The sequence below is a fragment of the Ursus maritimus genome, unplaced genomic scaffold (genome assembly GCF_017311325.1).
Source record: "Ursus maritimus isolate PB19 unplaced genomic scaffold, ASM1731132v1 scaffold_19, whole genome shotgun sequence".
NCBI classification, from domain to species: domain Eukaryota; kingdom Metazoa; phylum Chordata; class Mammalia; order Carnivora; family Ursidae; genus Ursus; species Ursus maritimus.
Genome location: NW_024424341.1, coordinates 34382859 through 34399692, shown reverse-complemented (window position 1 = coordinate 34399692; position 16834 = coordinate 34382859). Strand labels below are relative to the sequence as shown.

At 44.0% G+C, this 16834-nt stretch overlaps 1 protein-coding gene and 1 long non-coding RNA gene across 2 annotated transcripts in view; one reads left to right on the top strand and one right to left on the bottom strand.

Moving 5' to 3' along the window:
• Positions 1-16834, bottom strand: part of HSD17B2 (hydroxysteroid 17-beta dehydrogenase 2) — a 77260-nt gene that overhangs the window by 33205 nt on the left and 27221 nt on the right. Inside the window, exon 2 of the mRNA XM_008689781.2 lies at positions 250-462. Within this exon, the coding sequence (XP_008688003.1) occupies positions 250-462 (213 nt within the window). The remainder of the gene's footprint in view (positions 1-249; positions 463-16834) is intronic.
• LOC121103446 lies at positions 5255-6998 on the top strand. Its single transcript, XR_005835658.1, has 2 exons — positions 5255-5363; positions 6343-6998. It is a non-coding gene; the product is annotated as an uncharacterized LOC121103446 (long non-coding RNA).

Sequence of the window (16834 nt, the reverse complement as noted above, 5' to 3'; positions counted from 1 at the left end):
GCAGATGTTGGACGAATGGGTTAAAAATTCTTCAAGTTCTTTGAGGATGGGCCATTCCTGACTCACGCATACCACCTTTATGTCTGCAAGAGGCTCTGGCATGTGATAGGGCCCGGTACAGGTGTCCTCAAGGTGTGGTCGGCAGCCAGAATGGACTAGCGGGGAGCGGTAAGGAGAGGCTGGAACCAGTGTCGGTCATTTGTGAGGAGCATGGGGGCAGTTGAGGGCTTGGACAGGTGAAGGCAGTACCTCTGTTCTGCACCTTTTCCACCACTTTGCTGTGGGCGTCTTTTATCTGCTGCGGGTCAGTGATGTCCATCTGGAGCACAGAGAGGTGCTTGGAGCAGGTCCTGCGCAATTCCTCTGCTCCTGATCCCTTTTCATCCAGAACTCCCACAAATACTGTGAAGCCGAGCTCATCCAGATATTTGGACACAGCATGGCCAAATCCGGAATCGCCACCTGCAAGGGGTTAAGGCAATACAAAGTGGGTTCAAACCCAAGTGGCAGGAGAAATTAATAAAGAAAACACTGCATACGGTGTATGATTCTCCAGGTTTTCTGGAGAGGGTGGGACTTGAGGAAGTTTCTTTATCTGCTAAGTGGGAAAATGGGCAGAGAAGCCCATTTTATACATATTTCTCTGTATAAAAAGAAGAAAAGTAAGGTAGAATTTGGAATGGTGGCATAAGTAGAAGGAGAATTGCTGACGGAGGGATGGTCTAGGACTGGTTGGTGGCCAAAGACCTAAGGAGGAGGGAGAACGAAGACATCTACTGGAGATTTTTCTATTAATCTCTGTTGTGTCATATTTTTTTTTTAAAGATTTTATTTTTATTTATTCGACAGAGATAGAGACAGCCAGCGAGAGAGGGAACACAAGCAGGGGGAGTGGGAGAGGAAGAAGCAGGCTCATAGCGGAAGAGCCCGATGTGGGGCTCGATCCCTGAACGCCGGGATCACGCCCTGAGCCGAAGGCAGACGCTTAACCGCTGTGCCACCCAGGCGCCCCTGTTGTGTCATATTTGATGTAACCTCCATCACTCCATAAAATCTTCAGTGAGTCATTCATTACAAATCAGTACTTTGGAGTTGGTTTGGGGTTTTAGGAATCTAACAAAATGCCGGGTCCTGCTTCAGAGTGGACACAAGTCAACACCAAAAGGCTTCCGAGTTCCTTCTAGGTTATGAAAGGTGGTGGCTCGTACCTACCTGCACGTCTCATCTCCTCAGACCTTTCCCCCTCACGATGGCCTTCTCCCAAACCATTGAGCAGACATCGACCTTAGAAGCTTGCAACAGAAACCAGAAGCAAGCCCTAAATGTATTGCTTTGCGTAAATAAGTGGATGACATAATCTGTAAAATATCTCTCAAAATTTGAGATGGGAGTTTACCCAACCCAGTCTGCAGGATATGATGGACCCTGGACAAGTCATTTTACGCCCACAAGTGCAAAAAATAGATATCTGAAATTCTGAATGAAGGCAACATGGACCTAAAAATCACCCATTGAGTCATAGCAGAATAAACACGTAACAGTTGATGTGTCCCTAGAAACCGTCTTCACATTGGCTGTGTCATGTGGTCTCTACCGTAAACCTTGAGGGGTCTCTCTTATCAGCAGTCAGGGGCTATAGTCAGGCATCTACCTGAGAATTGGAATATATAGGAAATCAGAGAGCACACTGACAATCAACTCAAGGATCAATACGTAAGTGATCAGAAAAGCCATCTGACTTCCAAGCTAGCAAGACCTGCTTGTAAGCTCAATGGAAGTGTTACTGTCCCTAAGAGGAGGATGATTACCATCAGAAGGCAAAAGGACAAACTCAACACCAAAAATCAAACAGTCTGGTTTAAAAATGGGCAGAGGCACTGAATAGACATTTTCCCAAAGAAGACATGTAGATGGCCAACAGACACATGAGAAGATGCTCGCCATCACTCATCACCAGGGAAATGCAAGTCAAAACCACAATGAGATATCACCTTACATCAGTTAAAATGCCTAAAATCAAAATGACAAGAAATAGCAAGTGTTGGTGAGGATGTGGAGGAAGAGGAACATGCATGCACCGTTGATGGGAATGCAAATTGGTGCAGCCACTGTGGAAACAATATAGAGGTTCCTCAAAAGATTAAAAATAGAAATGCCATAGATGCAATAACTCCACTATTGGGTATTTACCCAAAGAAAACAAAAACACTAATTTGAAAAGATATACACATCCCTATGTTTATTGCAGCATTGTTTATAATGGTCAAGAAATGGAAGCAACCTGAATGTCCATTAATAGATGAATAGATAAAGAAAATATGTTACACACACACACAGAGGAATAATGACACAACCATAAAAAAGAATGAGGTCATGCCATTTGAGACCACATGGATGGACCTAGAGGGTTCTATGCTAAGTCAAAGAAGTCAGACTAAGAAAGACCAAGACCAAATGGTTCCACTCATAACTGAAATCTAGAAAAACAATGAGTAAACCAACAAAAAGCAGAATCAGACCTATTAATACAGAGACCAAACTGATGGTTGTCGACAGGGGGGTGGTTGGACAAAATGGGTGGTGCTGACTTCTAGTTAGGAAATTAATAAGTCATGGGGATAAAAGCACAGCATAAAGAATGCAGTTAGTGATATTTGTAACAGGACAAATGGGAGCTAAACTTGTGGTGAACATAATATAATGTATAAACTTGCCATATCACTAAGTTGTGCACTAAGGTAACATTGTGTGAACTATACTCAAATAATAAATAAATAAACAAACAAATAAAACAAAAGGATAGAGAAACAGGCATTCACACGCACTGCTGATAAATGTAAAGGACTGAAATCTATGACCATTTTCAATGTGCATATCTTTTGCCCCAAAGAGTCTCACTCTCTGTCCCAGAGAACAAACATATATTCAGAGACACATAAGCGATGTTCTTTACAGCACTGTATATGACAGCAAAAGAAGGGACTAGCCTACATGTCCATGAATAGGAAAATGATGACATAAATTACGGTCCCTATAATGGAATATGATGTAGCAATTTTTAAAAAAGGGGAAGAACTATATAAACTAGCATGGATATCGCTCCACAATATCTTGTTAAGCAAAATAAGTTACAGTATAGCACTTGTTATATAGAATCCAACTTAGACCCTCCAAAAAGGGAGGGAGCTAATTCTCTACCTGTCTGCATGGAAATGTGAAAGTTGCCCTTGGGAGGAGAGGCAGGATGGAGGGGGTCTGATTTATAATGTCTTCCATTTCACTATAAGAAAGTAATTATTTTTCTTGTATAATTTCTCTTCTTTTATTTTTTTCAAGATTTATTTATTTTAGAGAGAGAGCAAATGGGGGGGGGAGGGCCAGAGGGAGAGAGAGAATCCTGACGCAGACTCCCTGTTCAGTGGGGAACCCAATGTGGGGCTTGATCCCAGAACCTGAGATCATGACCTGAGCTGAAATCAGGAGTCGGCCACTTAACCAACTGAGCCAGCCAGACACCCTTAATTTCTCTTCTTTTAAAGGTCATTCCCATTAGAATGGAGATTGGTTAGCCCCATAAGTGTCGAGAAAGGTACAACAGAGAAGCCAATGTGGCTGGTGTGTGCGAGCACTGCCCAAGAAAGAGTGTCAGCCTTGGCAAAAAGTATGGGCACTCCTGCTCCTCAGGTACCCCTATTATGAAATGAAAGCACCTAGTTACTATAATTGATTGCATTTAACTTTTTAAAAATTATAGTTGACACAAAGTTACATTAGTTTCAGGTGTACAATATAGATTCCACATCTCTATACTTTCGGCTACGTTCACCACAAGTATGACCACCATCTGTCCCCACACGGCACTATTACAATACCACTGACTGCATTCCCCATGCTGTCCCTTTCATCCCCGTGACTCACTCCTTCCATAACTGGAAGCCTGTACCTCCCACTCCCCTTCTCCCATTGTGCCCAGCCCCCAGCCCCCTCCCCTCTGGAAGCTGCCACTTTGTTCTCTGGATCTATTTCTGATTTTTTGTTTATTCGTTTGTTTTGTGTTTTAGATTCCACATATAAGTAAACTCCAATGGTATTTGTCTTTCTCTGTCTGATCTATTTCACTTAGCATAATACCCTCTAGGTCCATCCACGTTGTTGCAAATGGCAAGCTCTCACTGGTTTTTATGGCTGCATAATACTCCAGCGTGTACACGTGGTGTGTGTGTGTGTGTGTGTGTGTGTGTGTGTGGGTGTGTGTGTGGGTGTGTGTGTGTGTGTGTGTGTGTGTGTGTGTGTGTTTGTACACCACATCTTTTTTATCCATTCATCTATCAATGGACGCTTGGGTTGCTTCCATGAGTTGGCTACTATAAATAATGCTGATTGCATTTAACTTTTGCTCCATCTCCTTCCTCCTTGTGTGTCCATGTGCATCTGTGCACAGGAGACAGGCCCCTGTGTATGCATAGTTCACCATCTGGGCCTGGCCAGAGGAACAGACAGTGGCATTTGGGGCACACGTGCATCTGGGCCATGTGACAATCTCTGCCTTGGTGTAAATTAGCATATTAGAATTATGGTTCTTCCAACATAAAATAATATAGGTGTATAACAGTTTCGTGAGCCCAGGGAATGTGGCTTTGCCCTGTACAAATAGACCTACAGTTGGACAAATCCAACTTGAGTCTACAGTGATGAGGCCAGATCCTGGACAATAGCAAGTTCGTGAGATAGTGGGTACAATGTGTGCAACCCTTTTCTGGAAACCCCAGTGGCACTGGTGATCTACAACGTCTTGCAAAATTATCCTCCAAGTATCAACAGTCAAGATTACCTTTCCCATTTCACACATGGGAAACCTGAAAAGGAGAGAGACCATGGTCACAGAGATAGTCAGAGTGGACTTGGACTCTTTGCTAGAGCCTAAACCCAAGTCCATGCCTCTTCATCTTGCTGGACCAGCCAACTTCTCCTTTACATGTATAAGTAGAGACAGGAGGTATGGGGAAGCCAGCTCCAGAATGGTCCTCTTGTGGACCCGCAAAGAAGGGTATGATTAACTTAAGAATAACTAACTTAGAACCAGATTGGAGTGAAGGTCAGGAGCTGGGTTATACAGCTCTGCTGGGTGAGGCCAGGCATTCATGGAGGGCCCCTCCCACTTGTAAAGTACCACACCCTTTGCTTCTGCTTCCTGTTGTCACGCTGGACATATTGGGGCATGAATTTTAAAGCTTCCAGTTCCCCTGACAGGTTTGTGTCCTACCAGGTGCTAGCACATTCCCTCTCTGCACAGAGAATCGTTCTGCAGGGCAGAGATGAAGGCTGTGGCCCTTGGTTCCATGCAGCACATAAACTCAGCCAGGGTATGTACAGACAAAGGTGAGAAAATGTTGTCCACCCAAATGTCTATCAATTGATGAATGGATAAACAGAAGGTGGTGTATTCATACAGTGATATATTATTCAGACATAGAAGGGAATAAAGTTGTGATACACACTCCAGCAATGGTGAATCTTGAAAACTTCATGCTAAATGAGAGAAAAAGGAGACACATTGATCCTGACCCCATGTTCTCTGAGCAGAGAACAATCCGGAAGATATTTTTGAAGGTAGTGCCTTTGACCAGCTTCGTGAATCCAGGACCTAACTCTCTCTGGAGAAATTTCCTAGGAAGAGCCTGGCATATAATAGATATGGACAAACCTCAGAGATACTGTGGGTTCAGTTCCAGACCACCACAGTAATGCAAACCACAGTAAAGCTATCAAATGAATGCTTTGGTTTCCCAGTGCATATAAAAGTTATGTTTGTACTATACTGAAGTCTATTAAATATACAAAAGCATTATGTCTAAAAAAATATGTACATGCCTTAATTCAAAAATAGCTTAATGGGGCACCTGGCTGGTTCAGTCAGGAGAGCATGCGACTCTTGATCTCAGGGTTGTGAATTCAATCCCCACATTGGGTGTGGGGGCCTGCTTAAAATAAATTCATTCATTGAAAAAATGCTTTTTTGATAGAGAATGATACCCATCATCTGGGCTTTCAGCAAGTCGTGATCTTTTTGTTGTTGGAGGGTCTTGCCTCGAAGCTGATGGCTGCTGACCAAGCGGGGTGATGGTTGCTGTGGCAATTTCTTAAAATAAGGTAACAATAAAGCTTGCCACATCGATTGACTCTTCCTTTTGAGAACAATTTCTCTGTTTCACATGATGTTACTTAATAGCCTTTTACTCACAGTAGAACTTCTTTCGAAATTGGAGTCAATCCTCTCCAACCCTGCTGCCGTTTTATCAACTCAGTTTATGTCTTATTCTAAATCCGCTGTTGTCATTTCAGCAATCTTCACAACGTCTTCACCCAGAGTGGAAACCACTTTCACAAGAAACCACTTTCGTTGCTCATCCATAAGAAGCAACTCCTCTACCCCTTGAGAGTTTTTTTGTGAGATCCCAGCAATGCGGTCCCATCTTCAGGCTCCACTTCTCATTCTGGTTCTTCTGCTCTTTCCACCACATCTGCAGTGACTTTCTCCCCTGAAGTCTTGAACCCCTCAAAGTCATGCATAAGGGTTGGAATCAACTTCTTCCAAACTCCTGTTAATGTTGATATTTTGACGTCTTCCCATGAATCATGAATGTTCTAAATGGCATCTAGCATGGTGAATCCTTTCTGGAAGGTTTTCAATTGACTTTGCCCAGATCCAACAGAGGAATCACTACTTGTGGGGCATCTTTAGCCTTACAAAATGTATTTCTTAAATAATAAGACATGAAAGTCCAAATTAATTCTTGATCCATGGGAGGCAGAATGGATGTTGTGTTAGCAAGCATGAAAACAACATTAATATCATTGTCCATCTCCATCAGGGCTCTTGGGTGACCAGGTGTGTTGTCATCGAGCAAAAGTTCTTTTGAAAAGAAAACTTTTTTTTCCCCTGAGCAATAAGGCTCAACAATGGGCTTAAAGTATTCAGTAAACCTTGTTGTAAATAGATGTGCTATCATCCGTGCTTTCTTGTCCCATTTATAGATCACAGGCGGGGTAGATGTAGCATAATTCTGAAGGGCTCAAAGATTTTCAGAATGGTAAATGAGTACTGGTTTCAATTTCAAGTGACCAGCTGCATTAGCCCCTAAGAAGAGAGTCAGCCTGTTCCTTGCAGCTTTGAAGCCAGGCGTTGACTTCTCCTCTCTAGCTACACCAGTCCAGCTGTTGAGCGAAACTCTGTGTTCAGGGCAGCTGCCTTCCTTGTCTCAGCTCGATCTCTGGAGAGCTTGCTGCAGCTTCTACGCCAGCATTTGCTGCTTTACCGTGCACTTTTAGGCTGTAAAGCCTGCTTCTTTCCTTAAACCTCCTGAACCAACCCCTGCTAGCTTCAGACTTCTCTTCTGTAGCTCCCCCACCTCTCATCCCTCACAGAACTGAAGAGAGTTAGGACTTTGCTCTGGATTAGGCTTTGGCTTAAGTGAATGTTGTGATTCGTTTGACCTTCTATCCAGATCACTGAAACTTTGTCCACATCAGCACTAAGGCTGTTTCACTTTCTTAATATTTGTGTGTTCACTAGAGTAGCATTTTTAATTTCCTTCAAGAACTTTCCCTTTGCACTCATAACTTGGTTAACTTGTGCAAGAGGCTTGGCTCCAGCCCGTCTCAGCTTTCAACGTGCCTTTCTCACTGAGCTTAATCCCTTCTAGCTTTTGACTTAAAGTAAGAGATGGGGGACTCTTCCTTTCACTTGAACACTGAGAGGCCATCATAGGACTCCTGACTGGTCTAATTTCAATGCTGTTGAGTCTCAGTGAATAGGGAGGCCCAAGGACAGGGGGAGAGATGGGGGAACAGATATTTAATGGAGCAGTCAGGACACACACACCCTTTATCAATTAAGTTTGCCGTCTTATATGAGTACACTTTGTGGCACCCCAAAACAATTACAATAGTAACATCAAAGATCACTGATCACAGATCACCATAATAAATAAAATAGTAATGAAAAAGTTTGCAATATTGTGAGAATTACCCAAATGGGATGCACAGACATGAAGTGAGCAGATGCTGTTAGAAAAATGCGGCCAATAGACTTGCTCAGTGCCGGGCTGCCACACATCTTCAATTTGTAAAAATCGCATTATCTGCAAAGCACACTAAAGCCAAGCACACTAAAAGGAGGTGTGTCTGTACTGGATGCAAACTGAGTGATGACACATTGATCTCTGCCAGGCCCTGTGATCCTGGAAACGGCAGACAGAAATACCCCTACTCTTTGTGTTTTGGGAAACACCTTAGTGCAAAGAAGTCACCTTCCCCATGTGACTTAGATAAGACTCATGGACGACCTCCTTGTTTACCAATGATAAGACCAGACCCGAGCCCTCCTAACTTCCATTCATTGCTTCATAAATGACTAGCCGAACTGCCTGGTGCCAATGAATCATTGGAACAAAATACTTGTTAATTAAACTTCCGTACAGATTTTCTCCTTTCCCCAGGTCCTGGCCAACCCTCAGCCTGAGCCAGCACAAAGCCCCTCCTGAGAACAGGGAGAACATTCTCTCCTCTGCTGTCTGGTCATGGCACTCCTGTCCATCCCAATTCCCCTAACCTGGTTCTGTGGGGACAGGTTTACTCCCCCCTATGAAAGCAACATTCTTTCTTCGTCTAACTCTTAAGATACTTGCAGACCTATAGTCAGAGTGTTCCCCATACTGCAATAATTCCATCCCCCACAATAACCCTTTCAAATAAAGTCTCTCCTTACTAAATCTGTATTTATTTTTATTCGATAGTGAATTAATAAAGCCGAAGTTCATAGGCGGCCACCTGCTTGTCCTTACCTGTAAGGAAGCATAGCATAGAGACCCTGTGGTGAGCCTGGGTCCCACCATCCCTACCTGTGCAACCCTGGTCAGTTTATTTAGCCTCCCTGTGTCTCGGCTTCCTCATCTATAAAATGGGCTTAATAATGGTACCTATATCAGTTAATATTTGTGATGTTCTTAGCAGTGCCTGTTCCCAGTAATTATTATATAGATTTTTTTTTTAATAAAACTGTCATCCTTCCTGATTTTCAGGTCTTTACATGCACATACTGGTAGATGGGGAATTTGTGTCTAGTGAGAATCAGCTAAACATCTCAGTTAAGACCCAGGCTGTCTTCATCTGCCTCTTTTAGGTATGAGCCTTCAGGAATGTTCCATGGAGTTGTGTGGATCCTTCACTTATCTGTATGGGAAGTGGGGTTGTGACAGTACCTCCCTCCCAGGCTGATGTCGCAAGGTAACACACAGAGGATGTCTTACACAAGACCCAGCACATTGTAAGTGGCTGTTATCAGAAGTGTGACTCTAACCCAGACTTCCTCTGTGATTTACAGTGCTAACGATCAGGCTGTCTTAGCCCTGCTGTGTTAAGGGTGTGGGCCTGTGCAGGTATCAGAGGGCCCCGGGAAAGAGCCGTTCCCTGTTGAGACAGGATAACCATTCTGTACTCTGGAATCCCAAAGACAAGGCGGGGGCCTTCCATGTTTACCAAGTTCCAGCCAGCCTTCCACATACTAACTCATTAAATCCTCCCAACCACTCTGAGAGGGAAGTCCTTTTACTGTCACCAATTACAGAGCAGGAAAGTGAGACACAAGAGGATGAAGTCATTCAGCTGGGACATGGCAGAATTCGGTTGGAACCTAGGCAGGGCTCAGGATATAAACATCTGGGATGTTCGCTCTTAGTGGAATGCACAAACGCAAACTGAAAATCTGTTATGTATGTTTAGAAGACATGGTCTGAATATGCATTTTGCTTGCACAGGGTATTTTGTAGAAATCTAAATTCACATTTAGAATCAGGTGACTTCACCTGGGAATCCAGGTCAGTGGTTTCTCTGGATTAACCAGGAGATGGGCCAACTCCAGGCCTGCATATCTTACAAGGAGCCCAAGAGTTGAAGGCGAGGATCCCGATGGTTGCTCCCTTCCATGGGCCATACTCTCAGAGCAGGGCTCCGTGCTGGGCACGGGGCCACTGCCAGCATTCCTCACTAATGATACCGGCCCCACCCCTGTAGCCTTTCAAGCCAACCGCTAGTGTGCTTTGTCCCACTTACAAAGGTCATCTGGGTCAAGACCTGTTTATCTTGAAACCTGCAGAAAACTAAGGAGGAAAGGACTTTCCTCTCCCTTGTTTAAGACTTAAGCAGTCCATCAGATTGCCACTCTCATGTTGACACTGCCTGTTCCCTATAAAATAGATCAGGGTATGATAAAATGGTAGATAAATAAAATAAGACTCTAGTGCACTTAAGACTTCCCTGAGGGCCATTTAAGGCTCAGCTCCAAATCCAAGAAGGGTAAATACTTGACAATTGTACCACCAACACCCACCTCCTGTGCCTGTTGCATTCATAAAGGGTAATAATTGTTGGGTGGTGAGGCCTTGGGAAAAGTCAATTTTTTAATGGAAATCAATGCATTTTTCCTGGAACATAACCTTTATGAATGAATATTATTGTTATTCCTATCTTAAGATTGGCAACTGAGATGCCAAAAAGTTACACAGCTGGGATATGCCAGAATTGTCTGTCTTTCTTTTTTTTTAGATTTTATTTATTTATTTGCGAGAAAGAGAGAGTATGTGAGGATGAGAGAGCGAGCACAAGCAGAGGGAAGGGGGAGAGGGAGAAGCAGACTCCCCACTGAGCAGGGAGTCTGACATGTGGCTCACTCCCAGGACTCTGGGATCATGACCTGAGCCAAAGGCAGATACCCAACCACCTGAGCCACCCAGGCGTGCCCAGAATTGTCTTTTGAACCCAGATTTGCTCTTTCTAAAGCCATGTTCTTTTACTGCTATGAGTTGTTGTCTCCTTGAGCACCTTGGGTAGGGTGGGTGAGGGGAGGAGGATGCACAAAGTGGGGACACCAATGATGAGAGCTGTCTGCCGGAGAAGGGTCCCCATCACTGGTGCCAGCTCCCTTCACAGAGGACAGACTCCTGTCGTCTTGCAACAGCACAAACTACTGAGAGCTCCTCTTCCAGAAGGGAAAATGCAATGCTTTGTTCTCAGGGGTGTATGAGGGAACAGCTCCTGGCCTGGCCACAAAATAAGCAACCAGTCAAACTCTGCTGGGTTTGAACAAGAGGTTGTATTCCCAGACTACAGTCCAGTCCCGATGCCTCTCCTGAACTTTACCTGCTGCCACCCCCAGTCTGTCACTGATTGCTTCACCTTCTGGAATTCCTTATTCTCCTAACTGGCAACCCCCTCCTTGCAGTTACCCAGCACTGATGTCTTCTCTTCTGATCCTCACCTCCATTCAGTACCCTTGCCTTCCATCCTAAGATGTTGACAACTGTCTCCGTATCTCCTTTTCTGCATCTCATGACAAAAAGAGCCAGGTCAACTCAGCTCAGCCCACCATCAGATTGCTACCAAGTTGGGGATATGCTTTCCCAGGTGCAGCCAAAGATGACATCACAATTGTCCAAAATTTCATATTATATCGTTGAGATTATACCAGTTAAGAAACAACGGACATGACTCTCCATAAGTCTGACGTCCCTGAGACTGATGCTGGTGGGAATGTGCAGTCAGCTGAAATGATCAGAATTTCAGAAATCCTTGGCCAGGACCAGAAGTTATTAGAAAGAGGGAACTGAAGTATCCAGATTAGGGTGGGAAAACTCCCTGTTGGCAGTACTAGGGGACTGGGCCAAGACTTCTCAGTCCCATTTCCTCTAAGGGTGTCTTTGCAGATGTTTGGAGAGTAGTTTTTTTTTTTTAATCCCTATTTCATGCCCACCTTCGCACGAAGACAGAAAATAGGAAGAAGACTATCCAACAGTTAGTATCCATGACCATAAAAAAAGGTGGTGCCCTAGCTGTCCCCAAATGCCACTTTTACATGTCTTCCTGTCTCTCTACATATTTACTCATTTGCACATACATCATTCATTCAGAGATCATTGTGTTAGGTCCTAGAAATACCACCATAAAAGGGAGACATCTCCTCACCTTCATGGAGCTTGCTACCTAGGAGACAGAGCTTCTCAATCCCAAGTCCCACTGGAATCCCTGGGACACTCTAAAAAAATGTCAGTGCCCAGGCCCCGTGTGCAGACAGTGTTGTTTAATTAGTCTGGGATGGGGCCAAGGACTGGCAACAGTTTCTAAAGCTCTCTAGATGATTCCAGTGTACAGTCAAGGTTGAGAAACACTGATCTGAGGCAGGCAACTGATGGTGACTTTGTACCCCTGGATATTGGGCAATATTTGGAGGCATTTTTGTTTGTCACAACTCTGAGGGTGTTATTGGCATCCAGTGGGTAGATGGTAGAAATGCTGCTTGACATACTCTGTAGCACACAGGGCAGTCAGTCCCCACCACAAAGAATCATCCTGCCCCAAATGGCAGTAGTGCCGAAGCTGAGATATGCTGACCCAGGAGCAAGACAGACATTAGATAAATCATTACAATACAGAGTGGTGAATGTTAAACATAGGAAGTTCTAGAAACTATGGCCATAGCTTATATTTACAGGGAACTCCAAGTCCCTTCTTCAGTAAACACTCCATCAGAGAAGAATACAGGCAAGAAAGAGAAGGAACAAGGTCACCTCGATCAGGCAGGGACTCTCTTGTGCTGTCTAGTTCCCTGTTCTATGCCCTGTGCCCAAAACAGTGCTGGGCACTCCGTAGTTGCTCGGTAAATATTTGCCAAGTGACAAAACGCCCAGCTAATTAAATGGAGGCATCAGGCACCATCACCTTTATCGTCACCTTGCTCTGTATGTATTCCCTGCACTCACCGTTCCTCCTCCCCAGCCTGCTAGCCCCCTCCTGCCATCTGTCTGGCCCACAGTGCCCACTTCTGTCCCTGAGCTTACCTTTCCTCTGCTTCGCAGCCTCAAATGTTTCCAGTGACCATAGGATAAAATTCAGGTTCTTAAATCCAGCAGCAAAGACTACATGATCTGGTTCTAATCTACGTTTCCAAGTTTATCTCCCCCGTCCTTCCACGTGCATGCTGAATGTCACACAGAGCCATACCTGGAATGTCCCTTGTGCTTCCTTACCCACATCTTTGATGACATTGGACTTTCTGCCTAGAATGCTCATGTTTTTACCATTCCTTGCCATTTTAATTTTTTAAAAACTATTCCCTACCAAAAAAATAGAGGATTGTATAATGGACTATGTACTTGTCTTCCATCTATAAGAATTATCAATATTTTATCTATTTCCTCCCCACACACTTTTTTTCTTTTTCCTGCATTTTAAACCAAATTCCTCCCTCCCTTTTTTTTTTTTTTTAAAGATTTTATTTATTTATTCGACAGAGATAGAGACAGCCAGCGAGAGAGGGAACACAAGCAGGGGGAGTGGGAGAGGAAGAAGCAGGCTCATAGCAGAGGAGCCTGATGTGGGGCTCGATCCCATAACGCCGGGATCACGCCCTGAGCCGAAGGCAGATGCTTAACCGCTGTGCCACCCAGGCGCCCCAAATTCCCCCCCCTTAATATCATGTTATCCATAAGCCTATAAATATGTCAGTATACACCAACAATAGACACAGACTTTTCAAACCCAAGTATATGGTCATTATAAGTCTGCTAAAATGAACAATTCTTCTTTAATGTCATCTAATACCCAGGGTGTATTCAAATTTCCCTGTTTATTTCAAAACTATTTTTTTTATTTGATTCAGGGTGCAAACAAGTTCCACACATCACATTTGGTTTTCATGTCTCTTAAGTCTCATCTGTTCTGCAAAATTCTATTCCCTTTTCCCAGGACATTTATTTGTTGAAGACACCACGGCGCTTGTCCTTTTGAATACCCCACATCCTAAATTCCCCGAATTGCTTCCTTGTGCTGTCCGTTAATTTGTTCCTCTGTCCTCTGTATTTCTGGTAAAGTTAGATCTAGAGGCTTCGTTCGATTTAGGTTCACTCCCCCCCACCCAGGACTGCCTTGTAGGTGGTGCTGGGGTGCCTCCTTTCTGCACCGCCAAAAGACACAAGGATGAGTCGTGTCCCACTTTTCATGATGACGACTGATCAGAGAATTCAGGTGCTGTCAACCCAACCATATAATTCCAAGTTCCCCATCGACCTTTCACATGAGGCTTAGCTTCCATGAATAACAGTAATGATTGTTGCCTCTGTTCACATTTCATTCAAGATTAAAAAACAACAACACTTTTTTTTCTACTTCTGTCAGTTCTTTTGCACTTGTTAGCTAAAATTGTGAAGACTGACGAAAATTTTAAATTGCGTTCGTTAGCCTTATTATTATTGTAATTCTTATTATTTTGAACTGTCATGTGAGTATCAGCAATAAAGCAAATGAAGTATTACGCTGAATTATTAGGAACCAAGATGTTCAGCATCAAAGGAGTTCAGTAAAAGTCTTGTCATCTTAAATTTGAATTGAAGGGCGCCTGGGTGGCTCAGTCAGTTAAGTGTCTGCCTTCAGCTCAGGCACGACCCTGCCGTCCTGGGACTGAGCCCCGTGTAAGGAACCTGCTTCTCCCTCTCGCTCTGCCCCTCCCCATCCCCCCGCTCGTGCTCTCGCTCGCCTTCACTCACTCTCTCTCAAATAAAGAAAGAAAATATTTAAATTTCAATTGAAAGTATCAGGACAAATTCATGATTTATTTTCCCCTTTCTAAACATCACATATTCCTTAGTTCTGTCCCCTCAAAGGCTTTGAAGCAATAATAGTCGCCCAAATTTGTATTTTAAAACCCTAAATATGCACCCCAATGTTCATAGCAGCTCTGTCCACAATAGCTAAATTGTGGAAGGAACCAAGATGCCCTTCAACAGATGACTGGATTAAGAAGCTGTGGTCCATATATACAATGGAATATTCCTCAGCTATCAGAAAGAACGAGTTCTCAACGTTTGCTGCAACATGGACGGGACTGGAGGAGATAATGCTAAGTGAAATAAGTCAAGCAGAGAAAGACAATTATCATATGATTTCTCTCATCTATGGAACATAAGAACTAGGAAGATCAGTAGGAGAAGGAAGGGAAGAAGGAAGGGGGGGTAATCAGAAGGGGGAATGAAACATGAGAGACTATGGACTATGAGAAACAAACTGAGGGCTTCAGAGGGGAGGGGCGTGGGGGAATGGGATAGGCCGGTGATGGGTAGTAAGGAGGGCACGTATTGCATGCTGCACTGGGTGTTATACGCAACTAATGAATCATCGAGCCTTACATCGGAAACTGGGGGTGTACTGTATGGTGACTAACATAATATAATAAAAAAACATTAAAAAAAATTAAATAAATAAAACCCTTATCCCAATGTGATGGCATTAGGAGCGGGGCCTCCGAGGTGATTAAGTCATGAGGTTGGAGACTCGTGCATGGGATTAGTGCTCTTACCAGAAGAGTCCATAGAGCTAGGCTGCTCTCCTTCTGCCAGGGGTTGGGGGGGGGGGGCAGGATACTAGGAGAATCAGCAGCCAGCCGCCTGGAAAGAGCCATTCCCCCAGCCTGACCTTGCTGGCACCAGAACTGTGGGAAATACATTGCTCTTGTTTATAGGCTGCCCAGTTTGTGGGATTTAGTTACAGCAACCTGAGCTAAGACACTGTTAAGCTGCCAATGGTTTAACAATCAGCTCCCCAAATTTCTAAATATTTAACAAGTGCCTCTCCAGCCCAGCACTGGAAGCACCCAGTGGCTTGAGGAAACCTGCAGTCAGTTATTAGGAACCTAGAAAAGACGTACCTCCGGGAGGAAAAAGAATATTAACTTATTATTCTTAGTGGCTCATGTCAGAGGTATCCATACTAAATTCTTTCCTACCTCAGGACCTTCACACATACAATATTTCTTTATCTCTCTCTCTCTCTCTTTTTGTTTTGTTTTGTTTTGTTTTTGGCCTTGTTGGCTTATTCTCATCCTCCAGGCCTTAGCTTAATGTTACCACCTCAGAGAGACCTTCCTGACTATTGTGTTTAAAGTAGATGTCCCGGGCATCTGGGTGTCTCAGGTGATTAAGCGGCTGACTCTTGGTTTCAGCTCAGGTGGTGATCTCAGGGTCACGAGATTGAGCCCCTCTTCGGGCTCCATGCTCAGCACAGGATTGTGCTTCTCTCTGTCTCCCTCTGCCACCCCCTCTTCTCTCTCAAATAAAGCAATAAAAATCTTTAAAAAAATAAATGAAGCAGACGTCCTCTACCTCTTGTGGGGGATGCTTCTGACAAGGGACTGACCGGCCTGCTTCCTTCTCCCCTTCCCCCAAGTGCACATCCCCGGACACTCCCGAGGAGACACCTTGCAGGCTCTGCCTCAGAGTCCATTTCCCAGGGGACCCAACCTGCACCATCCCCCATCCCAAATCACACACCCCATTAATCTTTATCTCAGCCTTTTCACTGTTTCCTTCAGTTCAAAAGTGATTGTATTTGTTGACTGAATTGCTTTTTTAAAAATTCCCTTAGTAGACGGGCATCTGGGTGGCTCAGTCGGTTAAGTGTCTGACTCTTGATTTTGGCTCAGGTAATGATCTCAATGCCCTGGGATGGAGCCCCGTGTTCAGCAGGGAGTCTGATTGAGATTCTCTCTCCCTCTCCTTCTGCCCCTCCCCCCATCTAAAATAAATAAATAAATAAATAAATAAATCTTTTTAAAAAATTCTCTTAGTAGAATATGAAGTGACAATTTATGCACAGATACTGTTCTTATATCCCTATGTTATCACAGTGGTCAACATGTACTAGGTATTCAATGACTTTCTTAAAAATAAAAATAAATTCTCCAAGTATAACCAATGATGTACTGATGGGCCACAAAAAGACACCCCCCCCC